At 39.2% G+C, this 18,145-nt stretch overlaps 1 protein-coding gene across 4 annotated transcripts in view; it reads left to right on the forward strand.

Annotated features, from left to right (window-relative positions):
* The window catches only part of kif21a (kinesin family member 21A), a 35,631-nt gene that overhangs the window by 13,880 nt on the left and 3,606 nt on the right, over window positions 1-18,145 (forward strand). Inside the window, exons 4-29 of one of the 4 annotated variants that reach the window (XM_046859521.1) lie at window positions 3,263-3,412; window positions 3,503-3,637; window positions 3,992-4,162; window positions 4,261-4,376; window positions 5,920-6,115; window positions 6,381-6,570; window positions 6,716-6,779; window positions 7,888-8,088; window positions 8,518-8,583; window positions 9,220-9,304; window positions 9,385-9,502; window positions 9,953-10,141; window positions 10,271-10,470; window positions 10,754-10,861; window positions 11,448-11,516; window positions 11,797-11,939; window positions 12,049-12,193; window positions 12,323-12,517; window positions 12,606-12,707; window positions 13,160-13,325; window positions 13,835-13,855; window positions 14,433-14,490; window positions 14,607-14,661; window positions 14,879-15,078; window positions 16,057-16,182; window positions 17,999-18,135. In XM_046859521.1, coding sequence (XP_046715477.1) covers window positions 3,263-3,412; window positions 3,503-3,637; window positions 3,992-4,162; window positions 4,261-4,376; window positions 5,920-6,115; window positions 6,381-6,570; window positions 6,716-6,779; window positions 7,888-8,088; window positions 8,518-8,583; window positions 9,220-9,304; window positions 9,385-9,502; window positions 9,953-10,141; window positions 10,271-10,470; window positions 10,754-10,861; window positions 11,448-11,516; window positions 11,797-11,939; window positions 12,049-12,193; window positions 12,323-12,517; window positions 12,606-12,707; window positions 13,160-13,325; window positions 13,835-13,855; window positions 14,433-14,490; window positions 14,607-14,661; window positions 14,879-15,078; window positions 16,057-16,182; window positions 17,999-18,135 — 3,406 coding nt within the window. The remainder of the gene's footprint in view (window positions 1-3,262; window positions 3,413-3,502; window positions 3,638-3,991; window positions 4,163-4,260; window positions 4,377-5,919; window positions 6,116-6,380; window positions 6,571-6,715; window positions 6,780-7,887; window positions 8,089-8,517; window positions 8,584-9,219; window positions 9,305-9,384; window positions 9,503-9,952; window positions 10,142-10,270; window positions 10,471-10,753; window positions 10,862-11,447; window positions 11,517-11,796; window positions 11,940-12,048; window positions 12,194-12,322; window positions 12,518-12,605; window positions 12,708-13,159; window positions 13,326-13,834; window positions 13,856-14,432; window positions 14,491-14,606; window positions 14,662-14,878; window positions 15,079-16,056; window positions 16,183-17,998; window positions 18,136-18,145) is intronic. The other 3 variants (XM_046859522.1, XM_046859524.1, XM_046859523.1) reach the window with 3 other exon arrangements.

Raw genomic sequence — 18,145 nt, forward strand, 5'->3', positions numbered from 1 at the left:
GAATGAAAGTCGCGAGCATTCGAGGTCGCGAGCGCTGAGGCCGCGAGCTCCGAGGTTCCACTGTACCAGGGCCAAACATTATACAGTTAATATACGGAATTGCATGCAAGAGGTTGATGGTGGAATAATGAATGGTGTCATGACACCAGCCAGCTTTGTTTGGACTTGACTGTGTCCCCTGTACTGGCTTTGTATTTACCATGGTGACATTCTGCTTGGTGTACAGAGGCATAGCTATTTCAGGAGCTATATAATGAAGATGAGGGTTATTTACTGCATCTGTCTCACTCTCTCTTCCTCTTCTGTACATGCTCCCAAATTAATCCTTACCCAAATGTCACATTCAGCTGTTTGAAATAGGGGGGAGCGAGGCCAAGTTCCACAGTCCACACACACACACACACACACACACACACACACACACACACTCTCTCTCTCTCTCTCTCTCTCTCTCTCTCTCTCTCTTTCTCTGTGTGTGTGTGTGTGTGTGTGTGTGTGTGTGTGTGTGTGTGTATATATATTTATATATTTATTTTTCTTCTCAAGGGACAATAGAAATGAAGCTTGGATATATTTTAGAGTAAGCAATGTGCAGCTTATATAGCAATACAGATTTAGTGTCCACTGAAAATAACTCGGCATACAGCCATTATTGTCTTAATAGCTGGCAACAAAAGTGAAAAGTGTCAATATTTTGTGTGAGCACCACTGTTATCCAGCACTGCCTTAATCCTCCTGGCTGTGAAATTCGCCAGAGCTGCACAGGTTGCTGCTGGGATCCTCTTCCACTCCTCCATAAAGACATTTTGTAGCTGCTTGATGTTAGACACATGGTGCTTCTCCACTTTCCGCTTGAGGAGCCTCACAGGTGCTCAATAGGGTTCAGGCTGGAGACATACTTGCAAGGCAGTTGTCATCTTGGTGGTCTGTTTAGGGTGTTATTATGTTGCCGTTCTGCCCAGTTTCTGAAAGGAGGGCATCATGTTTTGCCACAGTACATGTTGGAATCCATGTTTCCCTCAATAAACCACAGTTCACCAATACGAAGAGCACTCATGCAGCCCCAGAGCATAAAACTACCGCCACTACAAGATATGCTAAAATGGTTGCTGAAATGTTCGGGGTGTACTCACTTTCATGAGGTTCTGTGTGTGTATATATAAATTATATACAAATATCAGGGCTGCAACAAATGCTTATTTTAATCATCGATTAACCAGACTATTATTTCTCTTTCTCTCTCTCTTTCTCTCTCTCTCTCTCTCTCTCTCTCTCTCTCTCTCTCTCTCTCTCTCTCTCTCTCTCTCTCTCTCTCTCTCTCTCTCTCTCTCTCTCTCTTTCTTGATATTCGGATAAAAGAAAAAAATTTTGTTTTGCTTATTATAACTATATAAAACTCTAATTCATGGTATTTATGTATAAAGTACTTAAAAAAGGCTAAATGCATTTAGAGTTTAACTATCTTTTCAAACATTTCAAAAGCTTGGTTGTTTCTTTCTGTAGGCACGGTTAAGCAATTTGTGTAAATCATTTGTATTGTTTTTTGCAGATGGCAAGTTGACAAACATATTTTGCAAAACCTATATAAAATACATTTGTTTTGAAAAAAAACCCCAAAACAGATTATTTGTTCAGTTGTGAAAATATAAGCATCTAGAATAAATAATACATTTAATTTTGTATAATAATTAAATGTTATATGCAAAAATTAAATATACAAACATTGAAAACAAGCATTTGAACGTAGTAAAGTCGCAGTAAATCATGTTTGAAAACAGATACGTTACTTTTGTAGTGGACAAATGCTATAATAAGAAAATAGATCAGAGATATGCAGTAAGCTAACAGGTCTGATAAAAAAAGAAATAAAAATATGCATTGGTGTACAAATGCATAATCATTCACTGACAACCACAACAGTGACTAAAAATGTGATCGTTTACTGCTGCTGTTATTTGCTGCTTTTAGATTTAGTGTTTGTTCACACTGTTTTAATTGAATCCATCACTGTTGCAATCGAGCGGATTGTGCAACCTGATGCACGTGAGTCACGACAGAACAGATTTAGTGCAACTTTCCTGAAGTTAACAAACAGTTTACACAATAGCACTTCATTAAACTACAGTAATCCCCGTTTATTGGGGTACTTCTATGCCACACAAGCTCCGCTTTGCATAACTTCCATGTACAGTTTTCTTTGCTTTTCAGTTGCGTTTAATATATTGCTGTCATTCCTTGGATGACTTGGAATGCACAATTTTGCCTGCTGCTGGTTGACCCTGTACTGTCCCCCATTTTCCCAAGTGTCTGTGTTATCTTATCTTACAACCCCGTAACAGCCCAATTAATCGAGAACGTTGACAACGAATTTCATATTGATTATTTTAGCAACTCTTATATATGTATGTGTATATGTGTGTGTATATATATATATATATATATATATATATATATATATATATATATATATATATATATATATATATATATATATATAAATCAATATTTGTCTAATAACATGACAAAAACATAAATATTTAAATAAAATACAACCTACTCACCAGAGATGCAGATTTATATTTTGCACCGCTCCTCAGAGACTGTAAGTCAGTGGTCTGGAAGTGAAGAACAAACCCTTTCCCGTCCTGAGACAAGCTAGCTAGCTTTGGTGTTGGCGACCTCTGTTCATGATGTCTATTTATTTTTTTAAATCTATTCATAAATATGTCCAAAACCAAATACATAAATTTTTCTCCGAAGGCATAAAAAAGTTTAACTCGGCTGTATTCATGTGTGCAGAGCTACACACGTGTTTTGCCAGTCTAACTTGGCTGTAACAGTTTCCCTCTGAACAACCAATCAAAAAAAAAAAATGCTGACGCTATTTTGGGCCAGCTAGCTGCCCTGTGAGGTGAAATTGAAATCTGATTGGTTAAAGAAACAGAGCTAATTCTTAAGGAGACTCTAGTAAAAGAGCCAGCAGTATTGACTTTGAAGGCCCTGGGCAGATTAGATTGACATGGCAGCACATAGAGGCTGAAATCTGATTGGACAAAAAAATCTAATATCCACATACACTGGAAGCAGTGCAGCCAAGATAAACGTTACGAAATGAATTAATACAATTTCATGAAACAAATATTAAAATATATATACACAGACAGAGAGAGATTTTTTTAAGACAGTTACTACTTGTTAATGTAAAATTTATGCACATTTGTGTACAATAAAAATGTATGTGTGTGTTTTGTTGTAAATGTAGTTGTATAATGAGGAGGTTCTGGATCTCTTTGACTCTACACGTGATATGGAGTCCCGAAAACAGAAATCTCACATAAAGATCCATGAAGATGCCAGCGGCGGCATTTATACGGTGGGAGTGACCACACGCACTGTTTCTTCAGAGGCTGAAGTGAGTTTTTCAGTGTTTTTTTATCTTGTTATTAGCTTATTAATTGCTTTTAATATTTTTAACGTATCTGTTTGTCCTTTTTTGTTGTAGATGATGCAGTGTTTGAAGCTGGGCGCTCTTTCACGAACTACTGCTAGCACTCAAATGAACGTACAGAGTTCTCGCTCACATGCCATCTTCACAATCCACCTGTGCCAAGTGCGCGTATGCACACCTTCAGACAATGTAAGACTCAACACCTCATTTCATAGGGTTTCGGTTTTGGTTATTTTCAAGAATGTAATATAGAATGCAAAAACTACACAATGACACATGCATTAATTTATGTAAGTCAAGTGAAGTCAAGTTTATTTCTATAGCGCTTTTCACAACAGACATTGTCTCAAAGCAGCTTTAACAGAAATCAACAGTCAAGGTGAATGGTGTGCATTTACCTTATGAATTATATGCAGTATTTAACACTGTTTATATGGAAATATTCACACTTGGGATAGTCAGTCACTTATCAGAGTAGCGTGTCATTAAGTTGCTTTGTATGTGGAGAAACATTATTATTTTTCTCTCGTTTTCCTCTTTCAGAATGACAATGAGACTGATAACCGGCTGGCCAATGGCTCATCTGACATGGATGAGTTTGAGACACTAACTGCAAAGTTTCACTTCGTGGATCTGGCAGGTTCAGAACGGCTAAAGAGAACCGGTGCCACCGGAGAAAGAGCCAAAGAGGGCATTTCCATCAACTGTGGACTGGTGAGAGCTATGGCTCTAGATCAGTGAAGTCTGTGGATGTGTGAATTATATGCAATATTTAACACTGTTTAATTCATTTCCTCATATCTGTAATGCAGTTGGCATTGGGGAATGTCATCAGTGCCTTAGGAGACAGAAGCAAACGGTCAACACATGTGCCTTACCGAGACTCCAAACTTACACGTCTTCTCCAGGATTCTTTGGGTGGCAACAGGTCGGTTTGTGATGAATACACTTAGAAAGCAATATTACACATCAGTATAAATTTATTTAGAGAGTGAAAAGTCGGTTGGACTAGATGACATACCGGTAGAAGCATGGAGGTGTTTAGGAGAGATGGCAGTGGAGTTTTTAACCAGATTGTTCAACAAGACTTTGGAAGGTGAGAGGATGCCTGAGGAATGGAGAAGAAGTGTACTGTTTACCGGTTTTTAAGAATAAGGGAAATGTACAGACCTGCAGTAACTACAGGAAAATAAAGAAGATCAGTTAAACCATGAAGTTATTGGAAAGAGTAGTGGAGAGAGAAGAGGTGACCATCTGTGAGCAACAGTGAGCATAAGCACCACAGATGCATTATTTGCTTTGAGAATGTTGATGGAGAAGTATAGAGAAGGTCAGAAGGAGTTGCATTGTGTGTTTTTGTGTGACAGGGTGCCGAGAGAGGAGTTATGGAATTGTATGAGGAAGTCAGGTGTGTCAGAAAAGTATGTGAGGGTGGTGCAGGACATGTTTGAGGACAGTGTGACAGCAGTGAAGTGTGCAGTAGGAACGACAGACTGGTTTATGGTGGAGGTTGGACTGCATCAAGGATTGGCTCTGAGCCCTTTCCTGTTTGCAGTGGTGATGGACAGGTTAATGGATGAGGTTAGACAGGAGTCTCAATAGACTATGATGTTTGTGGATGATATTGTGATTTGTGGTGAGAGTAGGGAGCAGGTTGAGAAGAGCCTGGAGGGGTGGAGGTACGTGCTAGAGAGAAGAGGAATGAAAGTCAGTAGGAGTTAGACACAGTACATGTGTGTAAATGAGAGGGAGGGCAGTGGAGTGATGCGGTTGCAGGGAGAAAAGGTGGTGAAGGTGGATGATTTTAGGTACCTGAGGTCAACAGCGCAAAGTAAAGGAGAGTGTGTTAGAGAAATGAAGAAAAGAGTGCAGGCAGGGTGGAGTGGGAATCTGAGATTTTCATTGGGAGTGATGAGGATGGACAGGATTAAAAATTACTATTAGAGGGACAGCGCATGTAGGATGTTTTGGAGAAAATGCTGAGGACGGAGCTGCCAGGAAGGAGGAAAAGAGGAAGGTCAAGTAGGAGGTTCATGTATGTGGTGAAAGAAGACATGCGGGTAGTTAATTTGAAAAAGGCAGATGTAGAGGACCGAGTAGTATGGTGACGGATGGTCCGCTGTGGCGACCCCTAATGGGAGCAGCCGGAGAAAAAAGAAGAGGAAGTATACATTTATTTAGCCTTTTTTTGGATCTTAAGTTCATTTTGATGATCGTAAACGGCATACATAGTGGCATGTCATTGTTATTATTAGCAGTAGTAGTAGTAAATACATTATATGATATACAATGATGTAAAGGAATATTAACAAAGACATTTATAAGATTTGGTATTTTTACAGAATTAGTAAATATTATTATAATTTTTTATTTAGTGCAGCTTGATAACATGATGATTAGAATTTGACATGCATTTTTAGAGATGAGAAGGTTTGGTGTATACAGATTTTTCCTTTTTGTCTGTCGTACAGCCAAACAGTGATGATAGCCTGCATAAGTCCATCAGACCGGGACTTCATGGAGACTCTGAACACGCTGAAGTATGCAAACCGAGCCCGTAACATAAAGAACAAAGTGGTGGTGAATCAGGACAAAGCCAGTCAGCAGATCAGTGCTCTAAGGACGGAGATTGCAAGGCTGCAAATGGAGCTCATGGAGTACCGTACGGTGAGAAAGCTGTGTAATTGTACACTAGGTCTACCAAAAAAAAATGTAGGAACGGCAATTAAGAAACGCTAGTGTTACTATGCATTAAAACATATAATGTACCTGCTGAAATACTGCTAGACAACCCATGTTCTTTCTTTAATGATTAGTGCTTTTCAGACTCTGTGGTAATTCCAGTGTAAACTTTCCAATGTATTGTGCTAAATTCACAGTGCTGTAGATCATGAACCCAATCGTGATGTTTGGCATGATTGTGTGTGCGCAGGGCAAGCGTATTGTTAGTGAGGATGGCATGGAGAGCATCAATGACATGTACCATGAGAACTCCATGCTGCAGATGGAGAACCAGAATCTACGTGTACGTGTGAAAGCCATGCAAGAGACAATCGACGCCCAGCGAGCCCGCCTCACTCAGATCCTCAGCGATCAGGCTAATAATGCACTTGCAAAAGCTGGTATTCTACTTGTGTTCGTGTATATGTATTTGTTTCCAGTATCCATGATGTTTAGTCATATTATAATAAGCATGTTGACATTTCAGTTTTGTCATTATTCATTAATCCTGTGTCATATGTAAAATATAGTATGAATTGTGTGCAGGGGAAGGCAGTGAGGAAATTGGAAATATGATACAGAACTACATCAAAGAGATTGAAGATTTGAGGTAATCTTCTGTTTTAAAATGTTGCTTGGGATATTGTATATGCAGTAGTTGGAGGTATACACCTAAAACATGGACCAGATATAAATACAGAAAGGAGGAATATCAGCTTTGCAACTAGGGGTGGACTGCCATGATAAATGCAACCTCATATAGGAGGACTGTGTACCTACAAATATTGCATCATTTAGCAGCTGAGAAGCCAGAAAATGTAAAAAGAAATAAAGTAACAGAGTGGCACATAGATACTGATCCTGGGCTCAGGTTATTGTATGAGTGCATGTCATGTCAAGTTTATTTCTATAGCGCTTTTCACAACCGACATTGTCTCAAACCATCTTTACAGATTTTAACAGTTAAGGTGAACGATGTGTATTTATCCCTAATGAGCAGCCATGGCAACTGTGGCAAAGAAAAACTGACTTAGATGTTATGAGGAAGAAATTTTGAGAGAAACCAGACTCAAAAGGGAAACCCATCCCTCATTTGGGTGATATAAAGAGTGTGATTATTAGGCTTTAAACAATCCAGAACACTGAAGAGTGAGAACTAACATGAGAATTGGAGTATAAGTTTAGGAGTAATGTCCTTTCTACAGTCTTATACAGTCATTTGAGATGATGGAACCAGGAGCTACTAAGCAAATAAGCATGCTCTCCCTGTGTCCAATCTTGGGTTGTCTGGTCTGCTCCTACCTACCAAAAGCATTACATTGTAGAAGGGGATCTAAAGTTAGCTAAGCCAAATTGACACATGGTTTAAATTTATAAGCTAATGTGTGTGGCTTTGCTAGTCTTATTTTTTTATTTTTTGCTTACTTAAATTGGGGTAATGGCTTCACAGTTGGAATAAAAACTAAGCAATATGTCTGTAAAGTTGTGTTAAATTACCTAGATGCATTCAATCATTAAAGTAAAATATATATATATATATATATATATATATATATATATATATATATATATATATATATATATATATATATATATATATAAAATTACATTTCGATTACAATTAGGTGTTTAAAATCACTTTATTGAATTACAGTTACTCGAGTAAGACAGTATTAATTGTGAGCCCATAGCATTTTGTTTATCTTTTGATGTATTAGGGCAAAATTGCTGGAAAGCGAGGCAGTGAATGAGAATCTGAGGAAGAATCTGTCTCGAGCGTCCACTAGATCGCCTTTCTATGGAGGGTCTGCAGCTTTCTCTCTGGGTCCTGACCCATCCCAAGAGACCTCTGACATCATTGAGCTGGCTAAGAAAGATCTGGAGAAACTGAAGAGGAGAGAGAGGAAGAAAAAAAAAAGGTAAAAGGGAAAGAGTGTGGAGAATAATGTGAGGCATGGTCTCTGTGTGCGAGGTGGTATGGGGAGGGGAAAGTTGTCTTGGTAACACCATCCTCTTCATGTCTCATCCTGTGAAGATGATACAGTGTTCTCTGATCAGTGGGTGTGTGTGACTACTGTTGGCTGTACAATTACACCCGGGAATGTCATCGTAATGACTATTATTAATATTACAACGTACTGTAGTAGCGTTTGCTTGTCTGCCGTTTTGGTGCTCTGATGAGTTTCACGTTTAATGAAACAACAAGGGAACTATTATGGGGTAGAATTGCAAAAGCTGAAGTGAGCTTAAGCAGTATATTACACATAGCTTTTTCCTGCTCCTCAGTCACTGATGTCCTCTTCCTTCCTCTTCTCCTCTCCCTGACCTTTGCTCTCTGACCTGTGAAGGCTCCAGCAGCTGCTGGAGGAGAGGAGAGTGGAGGAGGAAGAGGAGATGGAGGTGAAGGAAGACAGGTTTGTTTTTGTCTTACACCTACCCTCAGAGTGTCTTCCATCTGAAGTCCTCTTACAACTGACCCTGTCTTTTTTTATATATATTATTTTAAAACAGGTAGTTGCCACACTTGTATTAAACCCACCAAAAGATTGTTTTTTATGCATGCATATTCATGGAATCTCTTATTACAGCATAATTACCTGCTTACTCATAATGTACTCATGTCTTACTGTATAAGACACGACTCTCGTTTGTTAATTTGTGGTTTGGGAACTACCTGGTAATTTGTTCACAATTGCTTTTGGTTACGTTTTCCAGAAAACAATCAATAAAAACAATCAATTTTATTTATTTATTTTATTTTTATTGTTTCCCTGCTTCATTTTGACTTTTTTTATTTAAGTCCTCAAGAATGCTTTGGCCTTCCTTTTTTATTCACCAATGCTGCATTTCATCTAAAATGCACCAATTTTTATTTCTGTTGTTGTTGTTTCCAGCTTCTGCACTGGATGACATTTGACAAACCTAATGCTAACTTTATAATAAAAATGAGTAATACAAATGACTTTGATGGGATTATTATGTTATTGTATATTGTATCAGGGAACCTCTGATGTTTCTTGTAATATAATTGCAAACGTGGTTGTGTCCAGTGTTTTAAAGGAAGAAATCCCTGATAATGAGCAAGAGAAGGGGAATGAGCGAGAGCAGTGTGAGCCTGCGAGTGAGGAGGCAGAGGTACAGCTCTTACACATCTTTACTCACATTGAATATTACTACCTTTGGATTATTTTAGATCATTTTGTTGTGTTCTGCAGGAGGTCCAGGAAGGCAGTGATCATGAAGAGGCTGAGGAAGAAGAGGAGGAGGAGGAAGATGAGGAGCTGGAAGCTGACGAGAGTTCAGATGATTCAGACTCAGAGTTGGATGAGAAAGGTACACTGATTTTAATCATGTTCCAGTTGATCCATCATCTTCTGTCTTCTCTGTTGTTTTTACCTGTCTTATCAACTGTCTGTGTCTAAAAGCGAAAGGTAAATCTCAGTGTGGGAAACACAAGCCTCAGAGTGGGTGGTACAAGATCCAGGGTGGGTCTACAAAAGGCCCAGAGGTTGGCTGTACAGTAAAAAACCCTACATTCCCAGTGTGTGCAGTCTAAGGTCTTAGAATGGGCACTAGAAGCCCCAGGATGAGGACCGTACAAGAATCTGTACAGGTTTCTTAAACATGCAGCACAATATGATAGACATATTATGAAATCAAAAGGGAGCAAGTCGATGTTTTAACAGATTTGTTTAATTTTTTCTGTAAGATTTTTTAAAATTCTGGTCAAGGTGTCCTTTGGCAAAAAACCCTAATCGTTTAATGTTTGTGTGTATGAAACAGAGAACTTTCAGGCAGACCTGGCCAACATCACTTGTGAGATTGCTATCAAGCAGAAGTTAATCGATGAGCTGGAGAACAGCCAAAGACGTCTTCACACCCTCAAACAGCAATATGAGCAAAAACTCATGATGCTGCAGAGTAAGATTCAGGACACTCAGCTGGAGAGAGATCGTGTACTGCAAAACATGGGTAAGGGGATGCCACGGGACAAGCATTACACTTCCCATAATGCTACTATAAGGTATACATCTAGGTTTATAGTATAGAGATAGTTATGGCTGCTGTTGGCATATATTTGTGTGGGGTTGTTTTTTCCAGGCTCCGTAGAGTCCTGTACTGAGGACAAGGCGAAGAAAATAAAGGCAGAGTATGAGAAGAAACTAACCGTCATGAACAAAGAACTGCAGAAACTGCAAGCCGCCCAGAAAGAACACGCTCGCCTGCTCAAGAACCAGTCACAGTATGAAAAGCAGCTTAAGAAACTCCAACAGGAAGTCGTGGAGATGAAGAAAATCAAAGTACAGCATCATTTGATTTTAACGACAATATAGTTATGTGACATAGCGCTAAATATACAACTGATTATTAGTCATTCAATAGTCTGAATAGAGAACTAGCTGAGCAGTGTTCAGAAGCTATAGAGAACAAAACAGCACCATCCAGTGGTCAGATGTCTTCTAAAATAAATTTATGGATAAACATTTGTGTTATACACATTTATCTTCCATATTACTTCCCTTTAGTACCTCAAGGCAAACCTCATTGATGTTTACTGACAGACTCTGTGTTGACCGTTGCTAGGTGCGTCTGATGAAGCAAATGAAGGAGCAGCAGGAGAAAAACCGTCTGACAGAGTCACGCAGGAACCGTGAGATTGCCACACTGAAGAAGGACCAGCGAAAACAGGAGGTGATGCATGCATGTATTCATATATTGAACACTTCTCAACTCAACATTTTATATATATTTATAAAGCTGACCATTGCATTTTTTCAAGACAAGCATACAACATTGTGTATGAGTTTTATTTATCCTCTCATCAAATCATGTACATTTATGGCATTTGGCAGATGCCCTTTTCCAGAGCGACTTACAAAATGCTTTAAATTCTATAGCAATAAATGCATTGTGGCCACAATCAGGATCTGTTTAGATTTCACATGAAGATGTCACAGTGTGCTAAGCTATCCAGAATGCAATGCAAATCCATACATGAGTCAGTTCATTTTAGGCTCCACAGTGTAAAATATCTGGGAATTTTAGTGCATTGGTATTGGATGAGGGTGGTATAATTTGCATATTTATGCATATTCATAGATCCTTGCATTCCTTATGAAAGTGAAGGTATAAAAATGGTCTGGATGCATTTTAGTAGGTTTTAGTCAATTCAAAAAAATTGATTATATAGTTGAAATGTTTCTTAATAGTAAAAATGCATGTTCAGCGCTGATTTAAGAGTTAATGAGCTTTCTGCTTTGTGCTCTCTGTACTGCAGCACCAGCTGAAACTGCTTGAGGCCCAGAAGAGGCAGCAAGAGCTCATACTGCGCAGGAAGACTGAGGAGGTACAGCATACACACACACACACACGCACCCACAAACACACATGCACAGACACACACGTTTTTCTTACTATCCACTGGACCACTGATGCAAGTGACTGATTTAACTGAGACCTAAATGAACCTTAATGCCCAAAAATATTTTAGCTTTTTATAAAAAGTTTTGTAAAAAAAAAGAATATATGAAAGCAATCGTCAATTGACAAGCCAAATTACTCCATTATACACACACCGACACAAACACACACACCAAGTACTAACTGGATGTTGATGTGCTCATTAGGTGACTGCTCTGAGACGGCAGGTTCGGCCTATTTCAGGAAAGATGAACAGAAAGGTTCTCCTACCAGAGAATGTACAGGACTCTGCCCACAGAATGCCCAGCACACGCACACACACAGGATCAGGAGCTCCGAACGGAACGAGGTACTTAATTATAAATCTGCATATATAGTGTATCTAAATAAAGCCATACAGCATGTAAATATATGTTTTGAGGTCATACTTTTAATAGCAGCTGTATGCTCTTCAACAGACTGTACCATCGCAGACCTGTAGGGATTTACTCTACTCGTATAGCACGGGTCAAATGGCAGAGTCTGGAGCGCCGAATCTCCGACATCATCATGCAGCGCATGACAATCTCCAATATGGAGGCAGATATGAATCGCCTTCTCAAGGTGAAAAAAAAGAGTATAATCTGTTTCATAAGCTGTTTTTATGACCTAAACATTAAAATTAAATATGCTAGAGCTCAACAACACAAAGCAGATGTGGCAGTGAAGCACCCATGTGCATTGTCCCCATAGCAAAGAGAGGATCTCACACGGCGGAGAGACAAGCTAAACAGGAAGAAGGAGAAGATGGCCACCGATAGCCCTGAAGCTGAAAAAGCTGTGCAGTCTCTGAACGAGGAATTGGAGTCCCTTTTAGCAAATATCGACTACATTAACGACAGTATTGCTGACTGCCAGGCCAACATCATGCAGATGGAGGAGGCGAAGGTGTGTTACATAATTGCAAAAAAAAAAAAATGATTTCAATAGGAAACATTATTGATCTTTAGAATAGAGCATGTGTATTTGTGTGTAGGAAGAGGGTGAGACGATGGATGTTTCAGCTGTGATCAGCTCCTGCACCCTTTCAGAGGCTCGTTTTCTTCTGGATCATTTCATGTCTATGGCTATCAATAAGGTACAAAAATTATACTGTAAATGCAAACATTTTGTGGGAAATGCATTCATCTTATTTTTGGGGGATGATACAGCTATGTTTGAGTAGGAGACCAAAAGTGACCATGTTGTTTGTGTGTAGCCAGATTGAGAGTAATGGGGAATCCATCCCAAACTTACACACAATTATATCCATTTATGTTCAAAGAGTTAAATTGAAAAACCCTTCAGCAGAATATTTACGCATAAAGATGCTTTGGTACTTGTAATCTATGTATGCTTTGCTTTTATTAAAATCACTGTCAAGTTTCAGACATAAAGACACATATCTTACAGTTGACTCTTTGACCCTGTTCAATTGCATCTATATAATAACCCTTCTTTATGGCTGTATGTCCTTCTGCTACTTTCCATAGTGTTAGATTAATAGATTGCGCATTGAGATAAGGTTGAAGTCTGTATCCACTGTCACAGGGACTACACGCGGCCCAGAAAGAGTCTCAGATTAAGGTGATGGAGGGCCGACTCAAGCAGACTGAGATCAACAGCGCCACTCAGAACCAACTGTTATTCCATATGCTGAAGGAGAAAGCAGAGTTTAACCCGGAGCTGGATGCACTTCTTGGGAATGCTCTGCAAGGTGAGTCTCTCTGCCAATAAAGACTCTTCAAAGATCCTCAGCTGCTCTGCCCAGTCCTTTCATTCCTACATGACTTCTTGCTATAGTCTACACTCATTTAAATGTATAAATAATATTCTAGTGTGTATTTTATTTTGACTCGATGACTGTGTTGTGCTTACAAGTTTTAAATAAGATGCCAATGCTTAGTGAAATATTTCATTCAGCAAGGCTGGTCAGAACAGCACACTGCATGAACTGACCCACTGAATGGTTTGATTATACCCCTGAACAGATGCTGAAATAAAAATTAGCTTGAAGAATCAAATCTGTTTGTTTTTTTTTTTTACAATGTGACATTGGTTAGTCTTTAACAGCATCCAGCATCTCTTCAGAAGCATTAGAGTGCGGTGCTTAATTTTTGTGTTGGATTGATTTTATTTATGTTTGTGTGTTACAATTGGGGGAATGTGTTTTTGATTTGTGTCTTGCCTTTTCTTTTGTTCCCCCTCTTGCCTGAATTGAAACAGAGCTAGGTAACATGTCTGTGGGTAAGTATCGGATGCCATCCTCCTTGTACTGCGTTCAGAGTGCATGTTTTTTTTTTTTTACGTTAAACTAACCAAAGCCTAGCAGTTCCATCTGCAGGTGCATGAGGCGTGCTGCCCCCAACAACCACCCCACCCGCCCACCCACTCCTCCTTTTCTCCCTTCTCCATACCAGTGGCTCTTACATGTGCTTCAACCTCAGTTAGTCACGCATTTACCATTAGTATAAGCTGAAAGCCCAGACCCATGACAGGCAAAAAAAAAACCTTCCACATTCACATTTGATTTTCACCTAATGCCTTTTATGCTCCTTGAGACATGTCTTGGAGTTCCCTTGCTCTGAAACTTGGACATCATAGCTTCACGACACTGAAGCATGGCGACACTGAACTCATATTATCCTCATTTGCTTTTTCTGTGAGAATAATACACAGCTCAACTAAGATGTATTTACCAGTTCTCCTAACTCAAGATGGGGGTGACTACTGCAACTACTGAAATCCAGTAAAACATCTGGAGTGGATAAAATATGCAGGCATGTATACATTTTGACCACCATTTTGTTTTTATCCTGTTCAGAGAATGAAGATGACAGTAGCAGTGATGAGTCGACACAGAGTCCTGCAGCAGATGCGAAGTAAGTCAACAATCTAACAATACAAAATTAAAAAATTCAACTGCATTCAATATATCTTAATGTCTTGGTTTTAATTTAATGAGTGAAACGTTCTCATTCACTCTGCCATGCTGCAGCACCATGGCCACTGATCTCATGAAGCTCTGTGGAGAGACCAAGACCAGGAGTAAGGTAATTTTTCTGAGAGTCTCTAATTGCCTTTATTTATCAAGGTCAGTGAGTCTCATAGAGGTAAGGCAAAGGGGAATGGACTACTCCATTTTTTATGTACAGTATCTATACATCTATAACTCCCTAACTCCCTTCTTATTTCAGTTGATGAGTCACCGGCTGATGATCTCATTTGCATTTACACAGTTTAGATAATTGTTTGGCTTTGTTTATGCAGGCTCGAAGAAGAACTACCACACAAATGGAGTTGCTCTATGCGAACAGCTGTGAGCCTGGCCTCGATACACCCAGTGGGGAATTCACCAGCCCTCTCCACCCGATGGCTGAAACTCCAGAGGGCACAGACGAATCTTTGAGTAGTACGCTTAGGGACTACATGCTCCCTGGTTCTGCCTTGTCCTCGAGAATGGGTGGCATGTAAGTCAGGGAGCAATCTAACAATTCAGTATATGCATGCACCTGGACTGCTGTTGCTTAGCTTTCTGTTTGCCCGAAGTATTTATCTAGCACCTGTGCTTTTTCAGCGCTTTCCTCATGCTTATTACCTCTATGCCATGATTTATTCTTGGAGTGCCACCACCATTACTTTTTAGCAAAGTCTTTCTTAAGCATTCAGCATTTCATTTTAGTACCAAGTATTGTAGCCTAAAATGGTACTATAGCACAAAAAAAATTTATTTTGGTTTGTATCTGCTTGCAATTTTTGCTGACATTAGTAAACATGTTAGTCCTTAAGCCCCATAACTCAGACTAAGATAATAGTTCTCGAGGATGGATGAATAAAAGAAGTAGATGCATCACACGGCACCATTTACTCTCTCATGTTTATGTTTATGTTTATGTATTGCAAGCTTCTGAGAGTGAACATTTTTTGTTGAGTTCCAGAGAATCCCAGAGAGTCCCAATGCTCACCTCTACATTTTTTACACTGTGGAAACTAATAGTTTGCATAAATGTGTAGAGTAAGTTTTTCTTCAATACATTTTAGATGTGTCAGTGGCCCTAGAAAGAATTCATAAAACATTTAACATTTAAATTGTATTCAATTACAATGTAAGTATCAGTTTATAATTGTATGTTGTGTTAGTCTCCTCATTTCTGGTTTGATCACCAGCCATTCTCAAGTTCACTTAAAAGTGGACTACATACATTAGTCAACAGGTGTACACACTGTATGAATTCCTGGCCCGGCTCTGCACCCTGCATAATTTGACTAATTTATAGGCATAATACAACAATCATTAAATCGTTTTAAACAGGTAACAGGTTGGTACATTTGTTTTGTTTTGCATGCTGGCCTCCTTTCCCTTTTATGTTTTTTTTTTTATGTTCAGTGGGTGCTTGTGTTTTATTTTATGTTTCTGTCTTTTACGTCATTAATGGAACTAAAACTAGAAACTCTGGCTCCAGACCTGGGGGGCTGGAAAAGAGAGTGCCGGAAGCGTCACCTCTCAACCGCAGGAAGACCTATGACAAGGGACAAGCAGCAGCCGACAGGGCTAAAGCACAGGAGATCAAACAGTAAGATTAAGCACCATCCTACTGGCTGGAGGACAATCCTGCTCTCTCTGCCTGTGTGAGCTATTTTTTCTGTCAGTGATCTGCCCCATTTGGTGGGCCAGAGAGCAGTGCACACAGCAGAAAACTCAATTTGGAACTGTAGCGTTTTTCTCCTTAACCATTTTCCCTGCTTTTGAAGAAAGCATGCTGGTTTGCTGAGCCGACGTTGCCTGGTGTGAGCAATCCTACACTGAATGTCTGACAGTCTAGTCTGAAATCAGTAAAGGGCTTAATTTCCAGTGAGCACCACATTGTTCCATTAATAGCACAGTGTGTTTTTAGGATAAATTGGTGTCTGATTGGTGGCCACAGATATTTATACTCTTTATACACATGTCCATGGAATTTAAAATGGGTAGCTCTGAACATTTAGTGTTTAACTTACCCCAAAACAAATATTTACCTTATTTAACTCTAATACCTAATCCTGCCATAACATGCTATTAACTGCACTATACCTGCTTCCAGAACAGAGACCCAGCTTGAGCTAATGTTACGTGGCTGGAGGTTTGTGCCCTGTTTTTTTTTTTCTTTAGCAATAGGAGTTAGAATTCAGACCGAATCTGAGTATGATGTGCCCCCTCACAGCATCAAGGATTAGACATGGCACATAGTCTGGTTGATTGCGTTTGTCTGTCTTCCTGCTTGAAAGCAGCATTCAGGACAAGCAGGATATTTTCATGGTTCATATGATTAAAGCCTCAGCAAAAGCAGTGCGCAGAAAAGCCAGAGTACTGCTTCAACTTTACAGTCAGTCAAAGTGCTCATGAGTTGCACAACAGAAAAACATTCATCTTGTTTGGGGATATCATGAGTCCAAAACCAAATGATGCCTCATGAGGTCCAGAGCCCAGGAGAGCAAAACTGAGTGGGAGGGGTGGTGTACACTTCCCCCCCTGTCAACCAGAGCAACATAATTATTAATTGTGGCTAATTGAACTCACGGAAGTATTGTGGAAGGGTGCTGTTTGCTCTGAGTGTGTAATGCAGCTTGAGCAATAGGTAAGAAAAGTTGAAGTAACTAGGAGAAAGATTGTATAAGCTTTAATTACTAGCTGTTGTATAATAAGAAGAGCTAGCGGGTGGAAAGGAATTGTTAAATGAGTAAATTGGGAAGGAAGACAAATTTTCAGTAGCTTCAGTTTAAATGCAAAATGTACAAAAATTAACATTGAGGATATACAGTATACAATATATAAAAGTAAGACATAAATAAGTATGTATACATTAATGTGCATAGAATAACTGTGATAATATTGCAGCACTATACATAGATTAAGATTACAGCATAAACAGTGATCTCATTTATTGGCACACAGCAAAACAATTGAAACAAGCCTTCATATTTCAAGATTAAAGACATGCATAAGATTATTTAGATTATCTCAAACACTTATTTATGTTATTCATGTTCTTGAATGGAATCCACGAAGGACCCACTGACCAGTAAAATGGTTCTTCCTTTAAATTAGCATAAATTCAGGACCCAGGACAGAGGTTGGCTCTAATTCATAAGATAAAGGTCTGGTTTTAGTCATATTAAACTGTAAATCTGTCAGTTCCTTTTATTTATTTTTTATGTTGCAGCATGTGGCTGAACTACTGAACAGTGGTGCATGTTATATCCCTGCATGTTCTGTTATAGAATAATCTTCACAGACCACCATATTAAAATGATGGCTGTTGTTTGCATGGAGAAACACATGCAAAATGAATGAATCGCTTGCTGTGGAATGAAATCAGCTCCACTCTTACAGTTTGTATGTGTGTTTCCCAGAGGAGTGATAAACCCAGTACCTGCATCGAAGAGCAATCGCGGCGGTACTCTGCAGTGTGTGCATGTGGCTGAGGGCCATAGCAAAGCTGTGCTGTGTGTGGACTCCACTGATGATCTCCTATTTACTGGATCTAAAGGTCTGACTTA

This window comes from Silurus meridionalis, chromosome 10 (assembly GCF_014805685.1).
Source record: "Silurus meridionalis isolate SWU-2019-XX chromosome 10, ASM1480568v1, whole genome shotgun sequence".
NCBI classification, from domain to species: domain Eukaryota; kingdom Metazoa; phylum Chordata; class Actinopteri; order Siluriformes; family Siluridae; genus Silurus; species Silurus meridionalis.